This window comes from Bos indicus x Bos taurus, chromosome 4 (assembly GCF_003369695.1).
Source record: "Bos indicus x Bos taurus breed Angus x Brahman F1 hybrid chromosome 4, Bos_hybrid_MaternalHap_v2.0, whole genome shotgun sequence".
In the NCBI taxonomy this organism is placed as follows: Eukaryota; Metazoa; Chordata; class Mammalia; order Artiodactyla; family Bovidae; genus Bos; species Bos indicus x Bos taurus.
In genome coordinates this window covers 52,733,203-52,758,241 of record NC_040079.1, presented here as the reverse complement: position 1 = coordinate 52,758,241, position 25,039 = coordinate 52,733,203, and the positions used below count along the sequence as shown (strand labels likewise).

Sequence of the window (25,039 nt, the reverse complement as noted above, 5' to 3'; positions counted from 1 at the left end):
TGCCGGCTTCTCATTGTGTGTTGGTGTTATGGAGCACAGACTCTCACGTGCAGGCTTCGGTAGTTACGGCATGTGGGCTCAGTAATTTGCAGCTCCCAGGCTCTGGAGCACAGACTCAATAGTTGTGGCACAGGGGCTTAGCTTAGCTGCTCCTCAGCATGTGGGATCTTCCCAGATCAGGGATCTAACCTATGTCTCCTATATTGGCAGGCAGATTCTTTACTGCTGAACTGCCAGGCAAGCCAATATGTGGTCTTTTGTAGCTCAATTCTTTCACTTCATATAATCTTATCAAAGTTCATTTTTGTGGTAGCATGTATATTTTATTCTTTAAAAAAATTTCTTTGTAGGTCTCCCTGCTGAACTCAAGCTTCACTACTTATGTTTCTTGAGTGCTCACTATTCAGCCCTGAAAAGTGCTTGTGAAATACAAATCAAGTTTAAAAAGAAGTCCTGGCTCATAAAAGTCCATGTAATTTTGCTGGGCATCTCCTATTGCAACTAAATGCAAATAATCTATATGAACACTTTAAAAAATACTAATTTTCTAAAAATCATTAAAGGCATGCAGCTAATATGAAACTATGATGAAATTTACATCACTTACAGAGCTGATTTACATACAAGAGATAAAGGAGGGACTATAGCAGCATCCCTTTGATAGACTTGGGACACTGACATATTCATTTACTCAATAACTACTTATGGAGTGCCTAAGCATGTGCACGTGTACTCAGTCACTCAGCCTACTGCATGCCAGACACTGTTCTAGACACTGGGGACAGATGGAACAGAACAGACAAAAAATATCTGCCATCACGGAGCATGTATTTTAGTGATATGGAGTAAGACAATTTAAAGGAAGAAAACCAAGGGAATAAAAAGCAGGAAATTCAAAGTAGTGGTTAGTTTGGAGGGAGGGAACGAAAGAAGACAGAGGAGGGAAGGGAGAAGAGCACCAGGAGGATGCAAGGGAATAAAATGTTCCTAGAGTCAAGTGGTAGTTTTTTGTTTTTTAATGAGAGTTACCATTGTTGCGCTTTGTAACTTGCATGTCTGTTACAGATATTCATTTGCATATACTGATCATTACATCAAATTTGATCTGAGCCACTCCTCTGGACTGGAAAGTATAAACAGTGGCATGCCTTTGGATAAGGGATTTGTCCGGGCTAATTCACAATGTCTATGGGTATATGGGAGGCACAGTGGAGTCTGACACTGAGTGGAGAAATTCTAAACTTGTGGGATTACGCTGCAAGGTTTTGAAAGGCTTTTGAAGAGAGCAAGATAATATATTTAGAAGAGATTTTTCCAGTTATATTAGATGATCGTGAATTCTGGGTGATCACTTAGCACACAGGAAAGCAATCAATGGAGCATCTATTAGAATGGAAACTTCAACAGACCAGAGATTTTTCTGTTTTGTTCACAAATTTTTAGTTTTCAAGTTTCTTTCACAGGTATGTTCCCATTTGATTCTACAACAAGTAATATTAGCCCATTTTTTGGATGAGAAAATGGAAATTCAAGTTAGCACTAATTGGTGCTATTGTTTGGCCACTGGTGCTAGTGTTTGGGCTGAATCTTCAACTTCCCGGCACATGATACAAGACACAGCACCCCTGAAGTTCAGGATTTACGTGAACCCACATTTATTCACGAAGTCAAGAACAGACATTAGAAATAAGCCTCAGAGAGTTACATTTAAAGCAACAGAAAGAAATACAAGTCCACTCTGGGAACAGAAAATGGATGGAACTCATTACTAGAAGAAAAGGCACAAGCTAAAACTACATATGCTCTCAGGAACATGTTTACATGAATTCCTAAATGACAGATTTACACTCAGCTATTTATGAAAAATAAGATATCTGCAGGGCATCTCTTCCCTGAAAGACTGCTGTGCATTTTTACAAAATACCCCTTACTGTTATTCCTGGGGTTAGAATATAGAACCAAATAAGTACTATGGCAATTATCATGTTCTTATGACAAATTACATTGTCTAGTTCCAAATCATGTCTTCCGCTCATAATTCCCAAGGATTTGTTGTGGTTATGCTCCTAATCTGAATCTGATATTATTTCAAAAGAGTTGACAAAGCCCCTGTCAAATGTTTTTCCCCCCAAAGAAGAACTCACACTTGATCTTTTTTTTAAAAAAAAAAAAAAAAAAAGCATGTGGGTTAGTTTGCTTAAAACAAACATAGGGCTCTCGCATGGACAAAGTTCAACCCTCAGGCATATGAACATCACATGTAAACAAAACCCTCTGTGCCCAGGTCACTGACAGTACCTTCAACCCTAGGTATTGATCACGAGGGAGATAAGCAGAGGACACTTGGCTTGAATTAACCAGGCCCCCAACCAGAACCTTACGAGCTCACGGACCTTTCTGAAGGAGTCATCATAAGGTTCTCTTTGCATCAGAAAGTCAGCAAAAGAGTATTATTTACCCAATAAACATGGTTTTACGATCTCACTCTCTGCAGGGACAAACACTGTAAAACAAAATGGCTCACTTTTCTGTAATAAAATGAATTTGAATGAACAACTTAAATCAATATTAAGCAGCCAAATTATATGTATTAATATTTGCACATCATTAGCCAAATCCCAAGTGAATTGTTTCATTACTAAAGGTAATGCTAGGTTTGACTTTTCATTTCCATGGGTATTAACTTATATATTTGGTTGAAAATAACTTTTGTTTGAAACCCAATCTACTTCTGCTTCTGTGTGTACACACACACACACACACACACACAGACATACATCATTATGTACGTGTGTGTATATATACACACATGCGTACTCATGGCAAGAAGCTTCAGGTCAAGACAAAATGTGTTCCTTGTTCTCTCAGTTTCTCTTTTCAACTTCACAGCTTTATCACACTGATGGCTTTCTTTGGAAAGAGGGGTATACATAAAACTCACAAATAAATATGTAAAGTCTAGAATCATAGTGAAGCAAAAACCAAAAATAAAAAATAAAGCACAAAACCTATATAAACAAGAAGTGGATAAAAATCTCAACCTGTCCCTCTCAATAGCATTTCATTTCAAAATCACTGTACAGACCCAGCAAAATGAAGGACACCTTTCAATGTCTGAGACTAAACCAAAATAGGACGTTGAGAATCAGGGTTGAACTAGACGTCAGGGGAGGCAGGGTATGTTTCTGGCCTGGAAAGTGGACCGGATGGCAACTGTGAGAGCCTCTGATCAGTCAATCAGCAGGTTTTGTATGGTAGATTCTGTGACAAAGGCTAGAACATTCCCACTGAAGTTGTCCAGACCAGTAGTACTATCTGGCTCAAATATAATATTAGCCACATATGTAGTTTTAAATATCCTGGCAGCTACATTAAACATTTTCAATAAACAGGTAGAATTAATTTTTTAAAATAAATTTTCTTTAACCTAATATCCAAAAATGTTATCATTTCAACATATAATCAATATAACAAAGTTATTCATAAGACATTTTACCTTCTCTTTGTTTTGTAAACTGTTCAATTCTTATGTGTACTTTACTTTGCAGAGCATCTCAGACTAGCCACATTTCAAGGGCTAAATAGCCCAGGAGGCTGCCATATTGGGTCCTGCAGGTCTAGGTGGAGAATCAGTCCCTTAGAGGTAGCGTTGCAGCCCTCACCCTCTAGTAGATGCCTCAGATTTACCCTCAAAACCATGCTCCCTGCTTCCTGCTTATTTGCTGTCCCCTAATTGATCTCACTCAGGTTTATTCTTGAGAAGCAAAATTATTTAAGAAAAAGCACTTTACATCATTAGAGTGGCATTATGTGAAATAACTAGAAAGGGCTAGGTTTGCTTTTCTTGAAGAAGACCGTGCTCAGCCAGGACTGAGGGTAGAGAGGGCAGTGATGGGACATGATGAAGTCTAGGTACTGGGCTTCTGATGAGAAAAGAACTACATAAGGTTATTACCCAAGTGATTCTGTGATTCATACCGCCCAAAATTTGTGATCTGAGTTATATCATTAAAGAATAAGCCATGCATGCTACCTGCCTCTGGCTAGTACGGTTTCTGAATCTAGTGGCCGAATCTCAATATCCACCTCTTTCTTGACAGTTGTTTGACATTTTAAAGGTAACCCTCCACCTTTCCATTTTTTGGTTGAACTTGAAGATGGTAACAGAAGTTCAAGAAGGGGAGCAGTTTCCTTTCCGTAGGAGCTGTCATGTTCCTGAATCTTATTTGCATACATTTCCCCCCAGTTAAAATAAATTCCAAAAGCTAACTTTATTTTCTAAAAATCAGTCTGTTTTCTTTGCCCTGTATGGGCCTTTTGCAGAAGCAAAATACTTCTAGGCAAATGGTTTACTGTGGGTCAGGTTGGTAGAAAATCTCCTTTAAATAGCATATCTTAAATATGCCACTTAGCAACCTCAATCCACACATTCACAGTTTTCCCATTTTCTTTATGATTTGGGGGAAGAAACACAATTATAAGATCCAAACTTCTTCTGGATAAAGGCATTTTTTCCTCTTTGAGGATGAAATTACAACTCACTGTGGGTTTATTTCAAAAAGGAGTTGCCATTAAGGAAACAACAGACAATTTTTAAAAAAAGCTTAAATCAAACTTCAGGACTAGTGAGGTTTACAAACATTTTAATTACTTTCCCCAGCATCATATTCCATCTGTCATTCCACAGCTTGCCTCAAAGTTATGAAAAAATTACTTTAAAAAATTTGCAAAATTAGTAAAATATAACCAAAGCAGCACAAGAAGCAAACACAAGAATGGGAGAACACTTTATCAAATTTTCTATCCCTAGGTAACTAATTTTACGTTAGTAAGGTCCCTATCTTAGACCTACTGACACTACTGCCCAACAGAATCGTCTATATAACAGTGAAAATGTTCCATTTCTGCACGGTCTAATATGGTAGCCACTAGCCATATGTACTACTGAGCACTTGAAATGTCCCTAGGACAACTGAGGAACTGAATTTTAAAAAAAATTTAAACAGTTATATGTGGTTAGTGGTTACCATATTGGACAGCATAACTATACATATTTAAAGCAGACAAAAGACCACTTAAGTCTCTGCCTCTATGGACACAACAGCCTTGAGTTCTAAGGCCCATAAAGAGACTCTGATGTATAGATCAGTCTTATGGACTCTGTGGGAGAGAGAGAGGGTGGGGAGATTTGGGAGAATGGCATTGAAACATGTATAATATCATGTATGAAACGAGTCGCCAGTCCAGGTTTGATGCACGATACTGGATGCTTGGGGCTGGTGCACTGGGACGACCCAGAGGGAGGGTATGGGGAGGGAGGAGGGTTCAGGATGGGGAGCACGGGTGTACCTGTGGCAGATTCATTTCAATGTTGGGCAAAACTAATACAATATTGTAAAGTTTAAAAATAAAATAAAATTAAAAAAAATAAAACACAAAGCACTTGATGATTTCCTTTTTGGAAAAAATAATTACATAGAATGGCCTTACAAAGTCAGATAAAAAAATATCTGCGAGAAATTCTCTAAGGATGATACTACTCTTTAGGACGAGCTAGTAAGAAGGATGGAGAATGAATGTTCTAGAAATATGGGTCCATACTACAGTTCAGCTCTACCACCAACTAGCCAAGTGGCACTGGGCAGCCAGTTCCTGGAGTTACTTCGACCCTGATTCTTCCTTATACAAATGCCAGAATCTTCTAAACAACCAAGGTCTGTCTTTGGTCCAAACTTACAATGAAATGTTAAGTCAATCCAGTTCAGGGGGTTAAAAAAAAAAAAAAAAACAATTCTCAGGCAGAAATTGTGTATGGTCTATCTGAGCACCTTCTGTAATTTCAGCTCCTTTATATGTTCACTTAAGATATAAACTAAGGAATAGATATTCTGCTGCCTGACGATTCAGAATCTGGGATGATAACAGAACCTGTTATCATCATGAGATAACAGGACTTATGTCCTCACACAAAAACAATGCTTCTGTAATGCCCGTGAAGAAAACCAACTGAATGCTAAGTAGCACTTTTCCTTTATTTGCCCCCCTTTTTTTTATTGAGAAAATTTTCAAACCTTTAGAAAAGTTATAAAAATAGTACAATGAACACCTAATATACCCTTCACCTTGCAAGACTATTCTCAAGTACAGATAAAAGCTCAGTTTCCTAGGTGTTCACTCTACAGAGTACTAACTTGGTAACATCTCCCAGTTCATATTACTCATGAGAATGAGCTTTGGTCAAACTGAGGTGACGGTCTGGATAAGTACTGAGGGCAAGTAAATAAAGCATAAGAATATAACTGTATTTGCTCTGTCAACCATGACATTAAACTCTAATGTCAGCAACTTTTGTGAACAGAGACAGAAACAAACCAGTTCCTCATGTTTCAAAAGGGAAGAGCACACTCTTTAGATCAAGACTTTGCTTCAATCCTATTACCTCAAATCCAATCCCTGTGCCCTCGCAGAACCTATTTCTCTGTTTACAAAATGGGATATAACGTCTACCTCAGAGAAATATGTGAGATGATGTACACAGAACGACGCATAGCAGCCACTCAGTCATGTCAGTTGCTTTTACAGTTTACTAAGCGTTTTCCCAAACAGTATCAGCAAAGACAACCCTGTGGGATAAATTCGTCAGATATCGCTATTTCTGATTTACAGCCAAGAGAACTGGGGTTCAGAGATGTTAAGGGAAGGAGAGAGGAAAGAGAGATACTTGGCCTCTAATAAGCAGGCGTGCCGACCAGGTCTGCGGAGGAGATGCTCTATCACCTCTGGGGATGCTCACCTCAACTCCAGGCAACAGGCTGTCACAACTGCAGTTTGCAGCGAGACATGTAAGGCTCAGAGGAGCTAACTTCACCAAAGACCACATAGCTAGCTGGTTGGTTTGGTTAAATATCTGGTCAAAGTGCCTATGTAAAGGGTTTTGGAGCTTTGTAAAGGGTTCAAGGGCCTTGATTAATGGTTTAAGAGTCCTGGTAAAGGGCTTAACAGTTCTGACAGGATTTAAAAGCCTTGGTTAAGAGGATAGGTGCCCCAGCTAAAGGCTTAAATGTCCAGAATCTTCTGATTCCATGTTTAGGGCTCTTCCTACAACATCTAATGAAGGCACATTTCAGAAGGTAGCATCTCTCTCCAGCTCAAGAGAGCAGATTGTTTCTCCAGACCTAGCAGTTCTGCCAGCCCAGTGGCATCCAGCCTCTTTCCTCAACAAAGCATTCTCCTCCACAGGCCACCAGGGCAAGGGGTGACTGGCGGCCTGCACAGTATGTGAGTAATACATATCTCAATTCCAGGAATATAACAATGTCCCCTCTGATCCGTGGTGATGATGACATTTTAAACAAGGTTAGTAATTGAGCACCTTTCTAGAGAATGTCTGTTGGAACTCAGACATTGGGTGATTGAAGATAACACTTTAAAACTGCTAAGGTGATTCTGTGAATGGGCTGAAGCTGGGTGCCATGTGTCACTGTTGAAGCAAGGCCATGCTGTCCAGGCCACACTGTCAAGGCCACACTGTAAAGACTATATATGAAGACCGGTCCCCACAAAGGTGTTCAACTTCTAGTAACTGAAGGAAGAGGCAGGTTATTTGCACAATCATCTGGTGAATGGCTCTTCCCCGGTACACACATTCCATCTTCAGACTCAGACCCCAAGTGCCCTGGCAGAGCAGATTGTGTGTGGGTCCAGCATATTCCTACCTGGGTTTCCTCCAACCATGGAGACTTTCAACAAACCTCTGCTTTTCTTAGTAACTTTGAGACACATGAGGAGTGAGCTCTGTCACAGCCCTGAAGCTGCACCACAGATGGACACGTCCATCTTGACCCTGTGACCAGAGTCCATGTGCGAAACAGCACAGCAGCTCCTTTCCCCACTGAGCAAGTGGGAAGAGAAGCAGCAAGGTGCCCCGAGGATTCGGGAACCATTAACAGGAAAGTAGACCAAAGACAGGGTTTCTGAAACATCTCTAAACAGCAATCTGACCAACATAAAAACAGAAGAGAAAAGAAACGGAGAAAGAGAGAACAAAGAAGGGAGGAAGGGAGGGAAGGAGCCATTCATTTTGAAAATTCAATGACATATTTCAGGAGCCATGAAATGTGAATATATTCATAAAAGATAAATCATGGATGAGTGACAGCTGCGTGCCATTAATCTTAGGTCTATCACTAGGTTCCTTTTGCCTTCTCTATATCTAACTATCTTGGCAGGAATCTTGATCTTCTGGCCAAAAACTCTTCCCCAAACCATACCAAGATGACACTGCTCATGTACAGGTTTTCCAACCCCAAAGTCCAGTTATCTTCACCACTGTATGAACGCAGGCACCCGGCGGGGCAGCAGACGGCCCTCGGCAGGACAGACACTTGGCCAAGCCCCAGGTGGCAGTGCAAAGGACACTGCCCAGTGAAGCCCTGCATAGACTGGCCTGGAAAACACTGGGGGTTTGCATCCCCCCAAAGCTGACCCCCAAAGAGAAGGTCATTCAGAACTCTTCATGGGATTAGTGGGAGCAGGGGAGGCATCTGGCATTTTAGCAAAAGTATACAGATCAGTGGGCCCTTGTCAAACACTGCAAAAAAAGCTGTTATGCCTAGGAAGAGCTGCCTTTCCTCTCAGATTCTATATCACTGGGTTCATCTCAGGTTGATTTCCCTGGTGGCTCAGATGGTCAAGTGTCTGCCTACAATGTGGGAGACCCAGGTTCGATCCCTGGGTTGGGAAGATCCTCTAGGGAAGGAAATGGCAACCCACCCCAGTACTCTTGCCTGGAAAATCCCACAGTCAGAGAAGTGTGGTAGGCTACAGTCCACGGGGTCACAAAGAGTCGGACACAACTGAGCGGCTTCACTTTCACTTTCATCTCAGGTACCACAGAGGACAGTAAGAATCTAGTAAATTAAAATGAGGTGTGGAAAGGTCACCAGAAAAACAGCAGAAAAACAATAGCTTTCATCAGTAAATGATTTCTCTCAGGGGATTAATTCTCAGCTTTGCAATTTTGTCAAATTTGCAATGTTTTTGAAATTGCAACTTTTTATGCACAATTTAAAATAAAAGTGACCAAATCCTCCTGCCATTCTAGGTAATTGAGATTAAATTACCAGCAATTAACACTAAAACAAAGGTAAAGATATTTGGCTTACACATAATTGAATATTTCTGAAGTTTAAAGGTGTAGAAGACTTCTCAATGTGAACTTCTCTGTTTCAACAAAGATATCCTGTTTTGTGGTATCAGATCCGTGGAGTTTCTAATTACACGTATATAAGTCTTGGCAGCATGATTACAGTTCAGTTTTGCCTTCTGAATCTAGGAATGTGAAAGATTTGTATATGCCACTGGTTGTGAGTCGTCAATAACAAGTAATGAAAATTCCTATTTATCATTTCTAGGATCAACACCAGTTTGACAGGAGAAAATGGCATTATTCCCTTGGCCTGAATTACTGTTGTAAAGAATCTGGAAAAACAAATCCCTCAGTCCATTCAGGAATGTTGTTTTCCCAATTAAAGTTTCAAAGACTGCACATAACATTGAGTTTTACTTTTCTCTATTAATATTTGCATTTTAATTTCAAAAGTCCCTGTCAATTTCATTTCTATAATCCAGTCCATTTATATTCTCAAAATCTTAACTTCTTATCCCAAGAATCCTTTTGATATTTAATTTTTTACCTTGTTCAGTTACTGAAAAACATCTCAAAGTTTATCTTTTTTTTTTTCAAAGTTTCTTTATCTAATACTTTACTTGAGTTCATTTTTCTTCTTCTTTTTTTTAAATTTATTTATTTTTTAGTTAAAGGATAATTACTTTATAGAATTTTGTTGGTTCCTTCCAAACATCAACATGAATCAGCCATAGGTATACATACAGGGTCTCTGTAACAACCTAGAGGGGTGGGGTGGGGATGCAGATGAGAGGGAGGTTCAAGAGGGAGGGGACATATGTATACCTATGGTTGATTTTTTTTTTCTTTTGTCTGTGAAATTATCCATTTGGTGATCACATAAGTAATACGCAAAAAGTTCTTATTTCAATTATAAAAGCAAATCTGACTCAAGATCATTAAGAAAAGTATTTTTTAAATCAACAATTGTTTATTTCAGAATATAATCAAGTACCACAGGCTAGATTAAAAGCTTAAGGATAGGGATTCCGCCCCCCCCCCCCCCAATTTAAAATAATAAAGGTTATCAACCCCTCCTGCCAATCTAGGTGATTGTGAAATGTAATTACCAGCAGTTATCATTAAAACAAAGGCAAAGCAATTTCTTTTATACATAATTGAATATTCCAGAAGCAAGTTTCTAAAGAGTTCTCAGAAAATGTATTTAAAAATTAATTTTAACCTGATTATTTCATCTGTTGTGTCCCAGCTGGTAATGTAGAACAAATGAGATGCGTAGGCGATGTGGTCCACCAATAGCAAGTAAGAACACATTTACAGGAAAATCAGATAACCTTAGGCTTAATAATGAATAAACTGTTACGTTTTTACTCTTCACACAAACCCATCCAAACGTAAACCTCCCACAGCTATTCCTCTAAGAGAAGTTTACCCATGGTATTCTATTCGAGTTTACCTCTCCATGTGCTGGAGACTACAAAATCAACTGTTCCCTTCTTAGTGCTCAACTGCTCAAATGTATCCTGAGGTGTGGAGAGCTGTACCATCAAACCCACTGCTACCTGAACAGAAAGAAATCCTCCCACAGCAGCAGCCTTGAGTGCTCTGGCGGCTCCATGATTGAGGCTGTTGATGGGCCTATAAGCATAACTGTCCAGAGAAGAGGAACCACCAAAAAAACCAGATGAATAGCCCTAAGAAGGGAGCTGAAAATTAGGCTATGAACTTCCCTATCTCCAGGCCTTTGCCTAAGATTGTCCCGCTCCCTAAAATGCCTTTCCTGCTCTCTGTTTTCTGAAAACATCCCACTCATCCTTCAAGGCCCAAGTCATAAGTCACCCCTACTGACCCCTCACAACTGAGGTCATCCGTCTCCTCCCTGTACTCTCCTCCCCATAACTCATTTTCTCAAAATAGAATACAGATGGTCGTTTGTCCATCTCTGCTGCTGGATGGGGAGGGAAAGGGTCTTGATTCATCTTTCTATTCCAAACACTTGTGATTATGCCTGAAGCCTAAAGAAACTTAATAAATGCTTGTTTAATGGAGCTCAAACCTCAAGACCAAATCTAACATGCAGTGCAAGAGGCAGATTTGATATGTGTTGGACTTACTTCTGTACCTAAAGTCTGAGCCAGAGAAAGCTTTTATTTTTTCCTTCCTCCAAGGAACAAACTTTATTCACACTAAGCAAACATTAAATGCCACACCCTATGCTAAATGTTCTATACACATTACCTCATTTAATCTTCGTGACATTCTTATGAAATAGTTCCTATTATTAGCATTAGATGAGGAAACTGAGGCTTGGAAAAGTTAAATAACACACCCCAACTTATCCACTGGCGGAGCCAAACTCAAGGACAATATCACAAAACTTCAGAGCTAGAGGGGTATGTGTGTTCGTCATTTAGTAGGGTCCGAATCTTTGTGACTCCATGCACCATAATCTGCCTGGCTCCTCTGTCCATGGAATTCTCCAGGCAAGGATACTGGAGTGGGTTTCCATTTCCTTCTCCAGGAGATCTTCCTGACGAAGGACTGAACCTGGGTCTCCTCCATGGAAGGCAGATTCTCTACCATCTGAGCCACCAGGGAAGCTCTAAAGAATCCTTAAATTATTTTCCTCACTTAACCTCCTTGAAGCGGAGACTGAGGCCAACCTGAGGCCTGGCACATAGTAGGTCCACCTACTATGCAAAAAACGGTGATTAATAGACTGATGAAGTGCCCTCTTTCTCAGACTCTGACCTTTGCCTGAGAACCCAGCTGCCATCACAAACAAGCTCTAATCTTTCCTGCCCAACACTTCTCACAGGTGTGAATTGCTTGTGTTTTCTGAATTATTCATGATCCACATGATGGTAAGTGTGCTTAAAAAGAGAACTCTGGTTCTCATATTTTTCAAGACAAAGTGCCTGATTAAGTGGTGAATTAGCCAATATAACCTCATGGGCTAGGTTGATTCATATTAAATGACATATCCCTGCCCACTTTTTGAATCTCAGCTTTCCTGTTATTTCTCTGTTTTCATTAGGATTTAAAACAGTGGTAAATAAAGCAAAAAATATAATAGAACCTTCACATGCATCTCTATCCTATCTACAAAGCAATCAACGTCATCTAAAGCTTATACAGTGCTGCTTCAAACCCATGTATTCTTCCTAAGGCTGAGTTAGGTTTTTCAATAAGGGTCCTTAAGCTTAAGGAGATTTTTCATCAAGATCTGAAAATTCGGATGCCACAGCACCTGTAATTTATACACCAGTAAATCATATGATAATACTGCCTTATTGTCCTTTCTCTTGTCTTCTTTCCCTTCATTACCACTCTCCCACCAGTTCATCTTGTGGGCCATTTTCAAAGAGGGGTAACCATATGCTAACCATAAGCCAACATCACTGTATTTTAAATTCAATGTTAGTCAACCAAAATGAATTGAAAAGCAGCATCAGTGGTTTGAGGATACTAAAAATAAGCTGTAGCATTTGCTGAGTTCTCAGAATTAAAACCACAGGCGGTCAACTTGTTGCTGCTCTTAATAAGATATGACTGTTCTGCCCCATTGGCTGCTACTACCAGAAACTTCGACTACCTCATACACATAACAACACTGTGCTTTTCATCAGTTGGTAATGATCAAGAAAGGAAGTGCTATTTCACTGGAACTAAAACCTGCCAAAAAAGATAATAGATGACTTTCAAGTAATCACCTTGTTCCATGTCGCAACTGCACCTTAGTCAAATCACCTTGCATTTATGATTTAATTAGTCACACATCTAGAGATAGGGTTCCTTAATGCCTGGCTTGCTGTCCAATGCCTCCAATAGAACGTTTCTTTCTCTGAGTTTAATTTTTGGAGTAATAATTTAAAGCGGACACACAATAGAAATTAATACAATATTGATATATTGAGCATTTCCATTAGGACTTCAAGACCTTCTTGACCCCTGAATACTGTAAACTACAGTAAATGTCTTGTCAGCTATCCCTTTAGGGTTTGTCATTAAAGTTTTCAATGACCAGAGCGGTAGAAGCATTCTACCTAATGCATCATCCTGATTAGAAACCTGTCATACTCAGAATCCAGAGGGTCTGCTTCTATTGATTCCTACTCCTTCAGATTCATTAGCGATTTTTTCTCTTCAATTAGACCCGCTGATCAGCCATAGAAAAGCTGAAAGAAGCCCTTCCTTCGCTCAGCCACACTTCAAAGAAAAAAAAAAAATGTATGCCTGGAAAGTAAAATTACCAAACGTATTCTAAGAGGCCACAGAGGACAATCACACACACACACACACACACGCACACACCCCTGAAACTGGGCAAATGGTCAGAGGCTGGGCTTGACCGCCGGTCCCTAACTTCAATCAGAACCAGAATGACAGAATCCCTGTATTATCCCTATCTCAAGTCCATACACCAAGCGTGCGTCTCCACGGAGCTAATTTCTGAAACAAACAAAGAAAATGAAGTATGCGAAGAGCGAGGGTTTGCTCCCCCTTGCCTTGAATCTGGGCATCCAGTGGAATGGGCACCGCACACAGCCAGAGGGTCGGGGCGCCCAGCGGCACCCTCACCTTCCCCGACCCGCCAGCCCTGGTTCAGCGGCGCTAGAAAGTGCGAGCCCGCCCTGCTCGCCTCGCTTCTTGCCTACTGCTCCACAAATCCCCAAACACCCCACTTCTGCACACCAAGGGCGCCCCCGCTCTCCCACCTCTGTGCTGTCAGACTCCAGGCGCGAAGGTGCTGTGGGCGCCCAAGGGTGCCGGCCAGCCAAACAAGTGTCACAGCGGCCGCCTGCCCTCACTCCGGGAGAGCGAGCAGAACGGCCACAGGTAGGCTCTCTCCATCCCAGAGTGCCGGGCGCGGGCAGGGGGCGAGAGACCTAGCGGGGCAGCCGCTCCCGATGGGCTGAAACTCACCAGAGGACACCGAGGAGCCGGACAGGCTGGAGTTGCTGGACGCTGCCATCTCCGTGCGCCCCGCGCGACGCTTCTCGCTCAGCCCCGGAGCGGACGCCGCCGCCGCTGCCCTGGCCCGGACGCTCGCAGCCTCCGCGGCCCCCAGCCCATGGCAAAGTCCGGGGGACGCGCAGAAAGCACCAGCCTCCGGACTCTGCCTGCACTTCCTGCTCCGCCAGATGACGCGCTGCTGCCGCCGCTATTTATTTGTGGTTTCCGTCCCTCTCGGCGCCTTCGCACGCTGTTCTCCGGGTGCCGGGGGTAGGTGGGAGCGGAGGGAGGCCGAGGGGCGGCCAGAGCGGACGAATCGTGCCTCCAGCCCAGCCTCAGCTGAGGTCCGCGCTCCGCAGCGCGCGGCTGGGACCCGGGCTCCCGGGCGGCCCAGAGTCCCTCCACCAGCTCCCCGCACCCTCCCCGTGGGCTCCCGCCTCTCCGGCGGCACTTCAAGCTGCCCGGGCAAAGGCAGAGGGAGACAGACAGACAGAGCGACCTCCCCCTTCTCCCTCCGCCCCAACTCCTCTCGCGCGCACACAAAGGAAGGAGAAGGAGACGCGGGAGCTCCGGGGCTGGTTCAGCCGCTACGAGCTTGACAGCTCCTGCGACGGGGGCTGGAGGAGGCGGCTATGGACTGCTGGGCGGGGGGAACACTGGCCCGGGGAGCCGGACCCAGAGGTGCCAGAGAGGCCGCGGGCGGGGCGCGGGGCGAGCGTGGAGGAGGTGCGCAGGGCTGCTCCAAGGGTTTGAGGGCGCCCCGAGTGAGGCGTGGGGGGAAGGTGGTGGGTCGCGGCGCCCCCGGCCAGACTAAGGAGCAGCGAGACAGCCCGGGTGGGATGCAGAGCATGAAGGCGGGGTCACTAAGGACAGGGTGCTAGGCAGAAGGGGGCCTGGGATGCCAGAGAGGCTGTGGAGCGCTCCTTCCACTCCCCTCCAAATTGTCCTTTGTTGCTCTGGAGCCGAGGATCCCTGCCCTGCAAGAGGGTGCGTTTCCTAAAAGACCCTCAAAACACTCCGCAAGCCAGTCGGGCTGCACTTAAGTACCCCAACCACCGGACTGCTCGACGGGACCACTGGGCTTTTGAGATGGGCCTTCAAAGAAAGAGACGTTCCAGATATGTCATCAGGCCCACACAAAGCCAGCAGTCAAACAGAAAGGTTCTCAGCCTGTGTCTTGCAAAGGATCCTCACAAAAGACCTAAGACTTGGCAGCAGGTCCAACTGTGCGCTAAGCAACTGCTTAGGTGTGTGAGAGAAAGAGACTCCAGCACAGGGTGTGTGCCTTACCCCTATATTTAAACCTAAATTAATTTCACTGGGAGGAAATATCATGCCGATTTTTTAAAGTCTATTTCACGCTCCCAGCAGGGTAATCAGTTCTTTCATTCCTGAAGCCACAGAAAACTGTGAAATTTGAACAGAAATTGTTAGATCAAAGGAAAAAGCAAACATTAAAGGAATGAAAGTACTCTCATTATGTAGCAAAGTGGAAAGTGTTCATATTGGAGTAGTTCAATTTTTAAAAACACGGTTAAAAGGACATAGTCAATTTAAAAATTATCAGGAGTGACACAGGAACAGCAGCCAATCCTAGGGGGTCCACCTCAACCAAGCACCTAACACACGGTGAATAAATGTTGAATAATCACAATATGCACCCATGTAACATTTTCAAGTTGATTTAAACTATTTTTTTAATGCCCTCCAGGATACCATCCCAGTGTATGTTCCCAATAGGGCTCAATTTTTTTTCTTATGGACTTCCCTCGTGGCTCAGACAGTAAAGAATCTGCCCACAATGCGGGAGACCCATATCTTCCCCTGGGTAGGGAAGATACCCTGGAGAAGGAAATGACAACCCACTCCAGTATTCTTGCCTGGAGAATCCCATGGACAAAGGATCCTGGTAGGTTACAGTCCATGGGGTCGCAAAGGGTCAGACACGACTGAGCAATTAACACTAACAGAATACCATCCCAGTGACATTCCCATTAAGGCAGCTTGCTGAATAGTTGACAGCTCTTGAGCACTCTCTAGTCACACAGGACTAAGTCTTCCTGACCCTCATCTATATGGTACTTGAAACATCCCTCTCTGGTATAAGGAGACCCAAGCACCCCCTCTCCCTCCCCTCTTCCATTTTTCTTCTTTTTTGTGTGATGCAACCTTGATGCAGTTTACTGTGGAGCCTTTCAAGGACATATGGTCCATCAAAACCTTGACCACTCTATCAGAATATAACTTCCAGTTATTTTTTCCAGAGTTCTTCTGATCAAAGGCATCATCTTCCTCTCTGACTAGTGATCTGTGTATCCCTCCAGATCTTTAGCTGGTGGACTGTCTAACTTGGCTATGTCACCTAAGTAGGGTTGTCTCTCTCTGGGCGTGGAAGGAGACAACACCTGGACTCAAACTCTGGTTCTGCCACTTATTAGCTCTGTGACCTCAAGCGAATGACTCACATTCACTGAGCTTCAGTTTCTCCACCTGCAACCATACTCCTGATAACGTAGGGTATTGTGAAGATTAAATGAGATATGTAAAGCCACAGTACCTGGCCAACAGTCTGTGCTCTGTAAGTGATAGTAAATTGTTTACTTGAAAGATGGAATGTATGATTTGAACAACTTGCGCTTTCTCCATTGCATCTGGAGATAACTGAGGGAACTAATCAGTAGTGGCTTATTCTCCCAGGGGAAATGCTCATCTTTGGCCCAAGGTTTGCATCTTTCTTGTCCCACACTGAGCAACATGCAACAGGTTTCGTGACTCAGAAGTCTCACAAAGGGATGTCAGATTCTATTTCTGCAGTTTGGAGGATAGTATTTACACTCAAAGAGCTTTACGGTCCTTAGTTAGAGAAAGTCAACCATGATTCTGTGAAGTAGGTCGTTTTTATTACTCCCAGTTGACGGGAGAAGGGAGAGCAGGATACCCGTTGTGAAGGCATCACCCCAGGGCTCCACCCTGTGCTGCACAAACGTAGTCTAAGATGGAGAAGAGCTTTGTCCACTGGGTCCAGAGGTCAGACGAATACAAAACCAACACACATGCTTGCTGGGTAGAAATGGAGTGACTGGGGAGGCTTAGCTTGATGGTAGGAGATGGATGGAAATTCTGAAGTATGCTATTTTGAAGAATAAAAGGAAAGCTCTAAATATAGAACTAAAATCTGGAAGATGATCAATAACTTGGATTGTTAAAGTCAGAGCCAACGGAGAAAACTCGGCAGGCATGATTACTATTGTTTTTCTTAGATTCAGAGGCTAATGGCTGGCTGCTACTTGTAAAAATATTTAATATCAATAAATTAGCAGCAGGTTGCTGAAACAACTTGCCAACCCCCTCCTCAATAGGCCCAGGAACCTGTTTGTGAACCTTCCAAAGCATTTCTCTAAGTGAAACAATAATTCGTGTGTATTTTATTCAGTCATATATGGCATTATTTCTAGGTAATGCCTGTTTGCTGGTAAAGGGGGGATATTGGTGCTGCAAAGATCTTAAGTCTGTTTGACAAGCAGGAGTTTTTCAAGACATGTCTACCTTCTTCAAATTGTAAGATACGTATGGGATGAAAGGAGTCTTGTCGATAACGTGGTCTATTACCATTTTGTTTTAACTTCTCTTACGTGCTTAGTTTAGCATGTAAAGCCTTCCCACTTTCCCTTTCCAAACACATTTCCTGTTGCCCCCTTCACAAACATAACCCCACCACATCACACCCTGTACCACTTGGGGCTGCCAGCACTGGCCTTTTCCCATCCCTCCCTGCTGGATGTCCTACATACCCTGAAGGTTCAAGAAGAATGTTTCTTCTTGGGGAATCATCCCTGATTCTCATGCCAGAAACCAGCTCTCCTTCTGTTGAATTCCTATAGTCTTTTCTCTCTACCTCTCAAATGGCAGATGCTCTGTCTTGCCTTGGTCACAATTGTGTAATATATTTGATCTCCCTACTTTATTAAAAGGCTTCCTAGGGGGTAGGTTTCTTTTCTGGCTGGCCTTTGCATTCTTTACCATATTTTACACACAATAGGTGTTCAGTGGATATTTGTTGAATATGGGAGTAAACCAAGGAACAAGTGGTTCTCCTGGACACCAATTAATTTTCACATCAGCAGCTGTGACCACTGAGTAACAAGGTGATGAGTGATGCATCTGGAGCGCACACACACACACACACACACAAACCTGATGAACGTGTAAGGACACACTTTTGCTATGAACAAGAGAAACTAAAATGGTGAAAACAAGAACAAATTTTGATGGATCAAATGTTTGCCATCCCTACCCCCACTCCCATCACAGCTGTTACAACTCATGTAATTTATTGTTTACAGAGTAGCTCTTATGTTACTGTAATTTGTTTATTTTTGCTTTACTGTTCGTTCCTTTGAAGTTGAAAAGCAGACATGAAAACACCACAGGGTGAATGTGGCTGCCTTGGCTGGGGCTGGGCTCCCATATTTCAGGCACTCAGGGGTGTTTGTGAAGGTCATTCCTTTTCTCTGTGATAAGCCCAGAATGAAATATTCCTGACTTTCAAGATTAATCCAGTGGCCAGCATTCACTGGAGAACAGTGGAGCTATTTGTCAACTAGCTTTAAATATTTTATGGCAAATACATAAATGGGTCCCTACATGGGAAATGGGTCCTTTTGCCATCAATTTCTCAACATAGAGATACTCTTTGTTGTAGTGAGAAATATTTTCCTTTGTAGTTTAAACTGTATTTCTAATACAAAGATGAGAGCGTAGTCCTGTTAAAGAGAAAACATTGGCTCCTCCGGGGTAATGTCAAGTGTGACTAGAGACAGACGCTGAGAAATAGTGCATTTCTTCCAAAGAAGTGCGCCGGCAGCCCAAGGTGGGGTGACAGAGCAGCCAGCTCAGACGCCGCAGGTAGCAGCCCAGCCTCTGAACAAAAGGAGTCCACACCTGGGGTGCAGACAAAGGAGGCCGCCTCGGCTACCCAATTCCCAGTTCACACTGCCTGCTGCGGGAGACCCCTAGTGGCCACACGCCGCAAGCACAGGTGTTCCTGAATCTGAAATGCGGGGGCAAGCACAGGTAGGTGTTCCTGAATCTCCTCAGAGATGCGGAGGGACTCAGGGGCATCCCTCTAAGCTTCCCTGTTGGCTGCATAATTTGGGAGTACCAAGCACACTTATGACACGGCTGTCAGCTACAACCTCTTTGACTTGAGAGAGAGACAAAGGGAGGAAAAGAGAAAGAGAGAGAGAGGTACTGAGAGAGAAATGACTTTTCTTACTATCTAAAGAAAAAAAAAAAATCAAGAGTTCAGAAACTCAGTGATAGAGTTCCAAAATTTGTTGAATATGCTTTCCTCTGCAGATCACTTCTCTGGTTTTGTTCCCTGACGTTTAAGATAACAAATTCTTTTCTACCCTCAATGTCCGAAGAGAAATCTGCTGCTGCTACTGCTAAGTCACTTCAGTCGTGTCCGACTCTGTGCGACCCCATAGACGGAAGCCCACCAGGCTCCCCCGTCCCTGGGATTCTCCAGGCAAAAACACTGGAGTAGGTTGCCATTTCCTTCTCCAATGCATGAAAGTGAAAAGTGAAAAGGAAGTTGCTCAGTCGTGTCCGACTCTTAGCGACCCCATGGACTACAGCCTACCAGGCTCCCCCATCCATGGGATTTTCCAGGCAAGAGTACTGGAGTGGGGTGCCATTGCCTTCTCCAGAAGAGAACTAAACTGGAAAGAATTGTAAGCCTGCTCTGGGTAAACGTGTGTAGGGAGTTTGTTGTTCTTCTGGGCAAAGTTTGGCTTGATGCTCTTTCACTGTCAAAATTTGCTTTCACGAAAGTATCCTATGGATTTGTTCTCTGCTAACTGTTGATTCATTTGTGCATTCATTATTTTACTCAATGATGTTTACTAAGCACTCACTATGTGTCTGGGAGTATGTTAGGCCCTGGGAAGAAAGATAAGAGGAAAACTACATTCTTGCCCTGGGGTGTGCTACAGTATGATGCCTCCACTCCTCCCTGGAGCATTAACATTTTAGTGGGGGCAAGGTTTTTTTGTTGTGGTTTGTTTTTAAATACTGTACTCTAAATGTTCTGTGCCCTCACCTTCCAGAAAAGTTCTGAATCAATATTTTCATTTCATTCCCTGTGGCAGCTACAGATGGAACAATCTTTTTTTTTTTCAAAGGAGGGAGGGTAAGTCAGCATTGGAAGAAAGCTAGTAGATACAATATCTGGCAATTTTCTGATATAAAAAAAACATATTTAGCCTTTTGCAAATATTCCAGGTTTTTTGTAAAATGAGGTACTCAGTGATTCTGGAAAAGTTTAATGTGTATCTGTGGAGTCAGACTAACCTGAATTTCAGTCCTAATTGTCATTTATTAACTGTGAGACCTTCAGCAAGTTATTTCTTAATCTCCTAATTTTTAAAAATGGGGTGAACAATTTTGTGAAGCCCAAACAAAACAACAGAAATAACGCAGCGTCTACCACACAGAAGTCCAATTAGGAGTTCTGGGTGTCTGCTCCTTAGAGCAAAATACAGTGTAATGACTCTCCAGAGCAGTCTGGAAGAATAGTGTCTGAGGCAAAAGTCATTTTCAGCTCTGCCTATGTTCAGTCACCTGTGTGAGATTATAGTAAGACAGGTGAAAGAGGCCTGGACTTTGGAGATTAATCCAGGTTCAAATCCTGGTTCTGCTGTGTATCATGTGGTAGCGCTGGACAAGGGGCTTAATTCTTCTTATTCTCATTTTTATGTAAAAGGCACTGATGTTAGTGTATGCAGCATTATTTTAGTGCTCAATAACATTAATGTCCAGAAGGGTTTTACCTGCAGTCGTTTCTGGAGACAGAGTGATTTTGCTGGAAGGAGAGTGTTTCAGAATCTTCAGAGAGTGGCATGTGTAATATTAAACTGTTTACTCAAGTTGGTTTTTTTTTTTTTTTTCTGTTTCTCTCTCTCATGTACACACACACACACACACACACATATACACACATACCCTATACAAGATAGCAATGCCTCACATTGAGAAATTTTCCCACAGCCTCTCTGGATAAGAATCCTGGTAGAATTTGAAAGTAGGGTTCAGTGTAAGAATGTAGGCAGATTACTTAACTTTCCTAACAAAACCTGGCCCCTATAAGAAAAAGGAGAGAAAACTAACATTGCTACTGCTCGTCCTGCTCCTTTTATTACCACTCAGAGCATTCCCTGCCACTGGTGATGCAGAAAATCACCTTCCACTGAATAATCCTTTATGCGCGCCAAGACCGTGCTGTACACTTTGTTCTATATTCACAACAATCCTGAAGCGAAAATCCCGAGCTCCCTTTTCCATCTGGGGAAACTGAGGCCAAAAAGCGATCACATCTTAATCAAGACGAATGACGACCCTAGTAGTAGGTAGTATCATCTCCTCTTTATCTGGTTAAGAAAACCTAAAGTTAGAGAGGGTACATCATTTATCATGCATATAGGCATCAATTTGAACCCAGCTTTGGCTGATTCTTTTCACAATACATGAAAATTCCTTTCAAACACATAGTTTTTGTTTGAAGAGTCTTTCTGCTTTTTTTTTTTTTGTAAACATTTTCCAGTTCAAGCCTTTGCGTAGGTAAGAAAGGAAGTCTTTAAAATACATTTTCTTTGCTTTACGCACTCGTGTATCCCTATTTGAACCTTGATAGTCCCATTGTCCTGGCCTTTGCAAAGGCCGGGATCTGGACAGCTCACAGGGTGACCTTGTGATCTGACTCCAAGGGCCTGGGTAGGGACAGGCATAGTGGCAGGGATACGAAAGCATTCACCCACATGGGGGGATTTCAGGGAACTGTAAGTGCTCCTGATCAGAAACTCCATCACATCCCAGCTTTCAGATGCTGCAAGTCTCATGATTACAAGTTTTACTAATTTTTTTTTCAATAAGAAAATGTTAACTCAAATATAGTTAATCTACAATTGTGTGTTAGCTTCAGGTAAGGACTTTCACAATCTGACTTAATCAAACAGTGCTGTGAATACCTATTAAAATTCAATCACCTTTGGGGGACCTAAGACATTAAAGCAGAACCGTTTTCACTTGAGTGAGTTTTCCCTGTACCCACCCACCCCCCGCCACCGCCGCCCAAGCTGATTTTAATACCCAGGGATTTTATACCAATTTTAATTGATTTTAATACCAATACATAGGATGGGGCTGTGCAACACTGAAGATGTCTACAGCTTACCTGGGAGTTTTATTAAAATGCAGATTCAGATTCAGCAGGTATGGGGTGGGCTCTGATTCTGTATGTCTAACAAGCTCCCAGGTGATGCAGTTTGTAGATCAGCACACCTTGAGTAACAGGACCCTAAGGTGATGGCTTGCAACTCCAGCTGAGTGTCAGAGTCACCTAGAAGGCTTTCAGAAATCCCCAACTTGCACCCCAGGACAATCAAATCGTAAATCTCTGTGGGTGGGAACCAAACATCAGTACTCTTTTTTATAACTCTTTAGTGATTCCAATGTACTACTAAGCCAGTTATGGGAAAGATGAGATTTTTAGAAATGATATCATATTGTCAAAGGAGTCAGCTGGGAGTGGCAAGGGCAAATATTGCTTTAATGATTCTTTGAGGACTGTCTCTGGTCCCAAAGGAAGAAGAGAGAATCAAGTTTTTGTCAAGACCTTTTATAAGACCACGTGACCCCAGCAATTGTGATAAAAGAAAACAGAATATGATCTAACATTAGGATAAAATTTCCTCAATCAACATGGGGGCAATTCTTCAAATTTTAGTTCATGTTGTGATTTTTAAAATAGACTTCTCAATGAATAAACATCGACAATATGCTCTTACCTTAGAGCCACTCCCACAAGGGCCACCAGCTGTCAGGGAGGCAGATGTTTGCCAGCAAATCCACTCTATCATTTCTCAATCAGAAAGAAGATTAGAGATGGGATTTTCAGCTCAGATGGGGTTGAAGGGTGATGTTTATGCCAGAGAAATACTTCACGCCACAGCTAGAAAAATTGCTTTGGGTAAAAATATAACCGCTCAACTTCTTATGTGCTATGAATATATGAAAACAAAATCCTCCACTTGGACAGAAAGAGGTAGTATCATAGGTGAATGAACCTGACTTCCACTTCTTATGTGGCAACAGCAGAGAGGCAGAAAGCATTTTAGCTAACTCTTACACCCAAAGAATTTATCCTCACTGAGGTACACTCCCATTTCTCAGGGTTGAAACTGAAAAGGTGACAAGGTAAACCAAAATGTTTACAACAGTTAATTGAGGTATGATGGTTAATTTCATATGTCAACTTGACTCATGCAATGCCCAGACATTTGGTCAAAAATTATTCTGGGTGTTTCTGTGAGGCTGTTTTTAGATGAAATTAACATTCAAAACAGTAGACTGAGTAAAGCAGATTGTCCTCCCTAGTGTGGATGGGCCTCATCTAATCAGTTGAAGGCCTGAATAGAACAAAAGGTTGATTCTTCTCTAAGTAACAGAGAATTTGTCCCCAGAGCCTCAGCTCTTTCTGGGTCTTAAGCCTGACAGTCTTTGGACTAGAAATAAATCATCAGCTCTCCTGGGTCTCCAGTGTGCTCACTGAAAATCTGGAACTACCAAGCTCCATATATAAAGGAATTGGCTTGGCATAAATATATATTTATATTTACCTATGTTTTCTATGAATTCTGTTTATCTGGAGAACTTTGACTAATAATTCACAAGGGCAATTTTTCCACCTTTTGTATTTCTCCAGATTTTCAAATGTTTCTATAATGAGATTGTATAATCATTGATTTTTAAATTGTGGGCTATTAAATGGACAACTGGAAGGATTATAGCCTCTTACATCACAAGGGTCTATGCTGCTGCTACTGCTGCTAAGTCACTTCAGTCGTGTCCGACTCTGTGCGACCCAATAGATGGCAGACCACCAGGCTCCCCTGTCCCTGGGATTCTCCAGGCAAGAACACTGAAGTGGGTTGCCATTTCCTTCTCCAGTTGCATAAAAGTGAAAAGTGAAATTGAAGTCGCTCAGTTGTATCTGACTTTGAGTGACCCCATGGACTGCAGCCTACCAAGCTCCTCCGTCCATGGGATTTTCCAGGCAAGAGTACTGGAGTGGGGTGCCATTGCCTTCTCCAACAAGGGTCTATACTTCAGAGCAATGCTGCCTCTCAGACTTTAGAGTCTATGAACATTACCTGCAGAGCTGTTAAAACTGGGTCCCACCTCAGAAATTCTGATTCAGGAGGTCTGGGCAGGGAGGAGGGGCTGAGTGTCTGCATCTCTCACAAACTCCTGGGAGATGCTATTCTATGGAGCCTGGTCTGAGTGACGAGGACTACGATCACTGTAATAATGATCACATCGGGTTTCCGGAAAACTGTCCTTTAATCTCCACTTCCTGTGTTTATAACACTTTCAGCCCTTAAAAAAATTCCACCATGATTTGCAGTTTTCTTTCTACCTGGCATGCTCATGTGATGGGAAGATTCTGGAGGGCAGCAATGATGTTTTGCCATTTTTCATCTCTCTTCCCCACTCCAAGAACCTTTCTTATAACAGAATTTGAAAAATGTTTATAAAATCCAACTGACTTTGGAAATTTGAAAAATGTTTGTAAAATCCAACTGACTTGATTTGAAAATCTTTGTTCTGGTTTCCCAAGCCATTTAAAGGAGGCAGGCTGTTCTGATTTTCCACACAAAAGGGCAGGAGCAAAATGAACATTATTGGATGCTGTCTGATATACTCTTCTGCCCTGTCCAAAGAACTTAATCTTCTATAAGCCTAGCTCTAATTCTTTTTGGGACAGTTATACCAAGAACCTTAAGGTTTCATAACCTCCTTTGGCATTAAAGTCTTTTCTATTGAATGCTAATGATGTTGGGGGATACAGAATTTACTCAGTCTGTATTTCTAGAC

At 42.4% G+C, this 25,039-nt stretch overlaps 1 protein-coding gene across 1 annotated transcript in view; it reads right to left on the bottom strand.

Moving 5' to 3' along the window:
• Positions 1-14,738, bottom strand: part of CHN2 (chimerin 2) — a 339,759-nt gene extending 325,021 nt beyond the window's left edge. The window contains exon 1 of the mRNA XM_027539419.1: positions 14,075-14,738. Within this exon, the coding sequence (XP_027395220.1) occupies positions 14,075-14,123 (49 nt within the window). The 5' untranslated portion in view covers positions 14,124-14,738. The remainder of the gene's footprint in view (positions 1-14,074) is intronic.
• Positions 14,739-25,039: the final 10,301 nt, after the last annotated feature.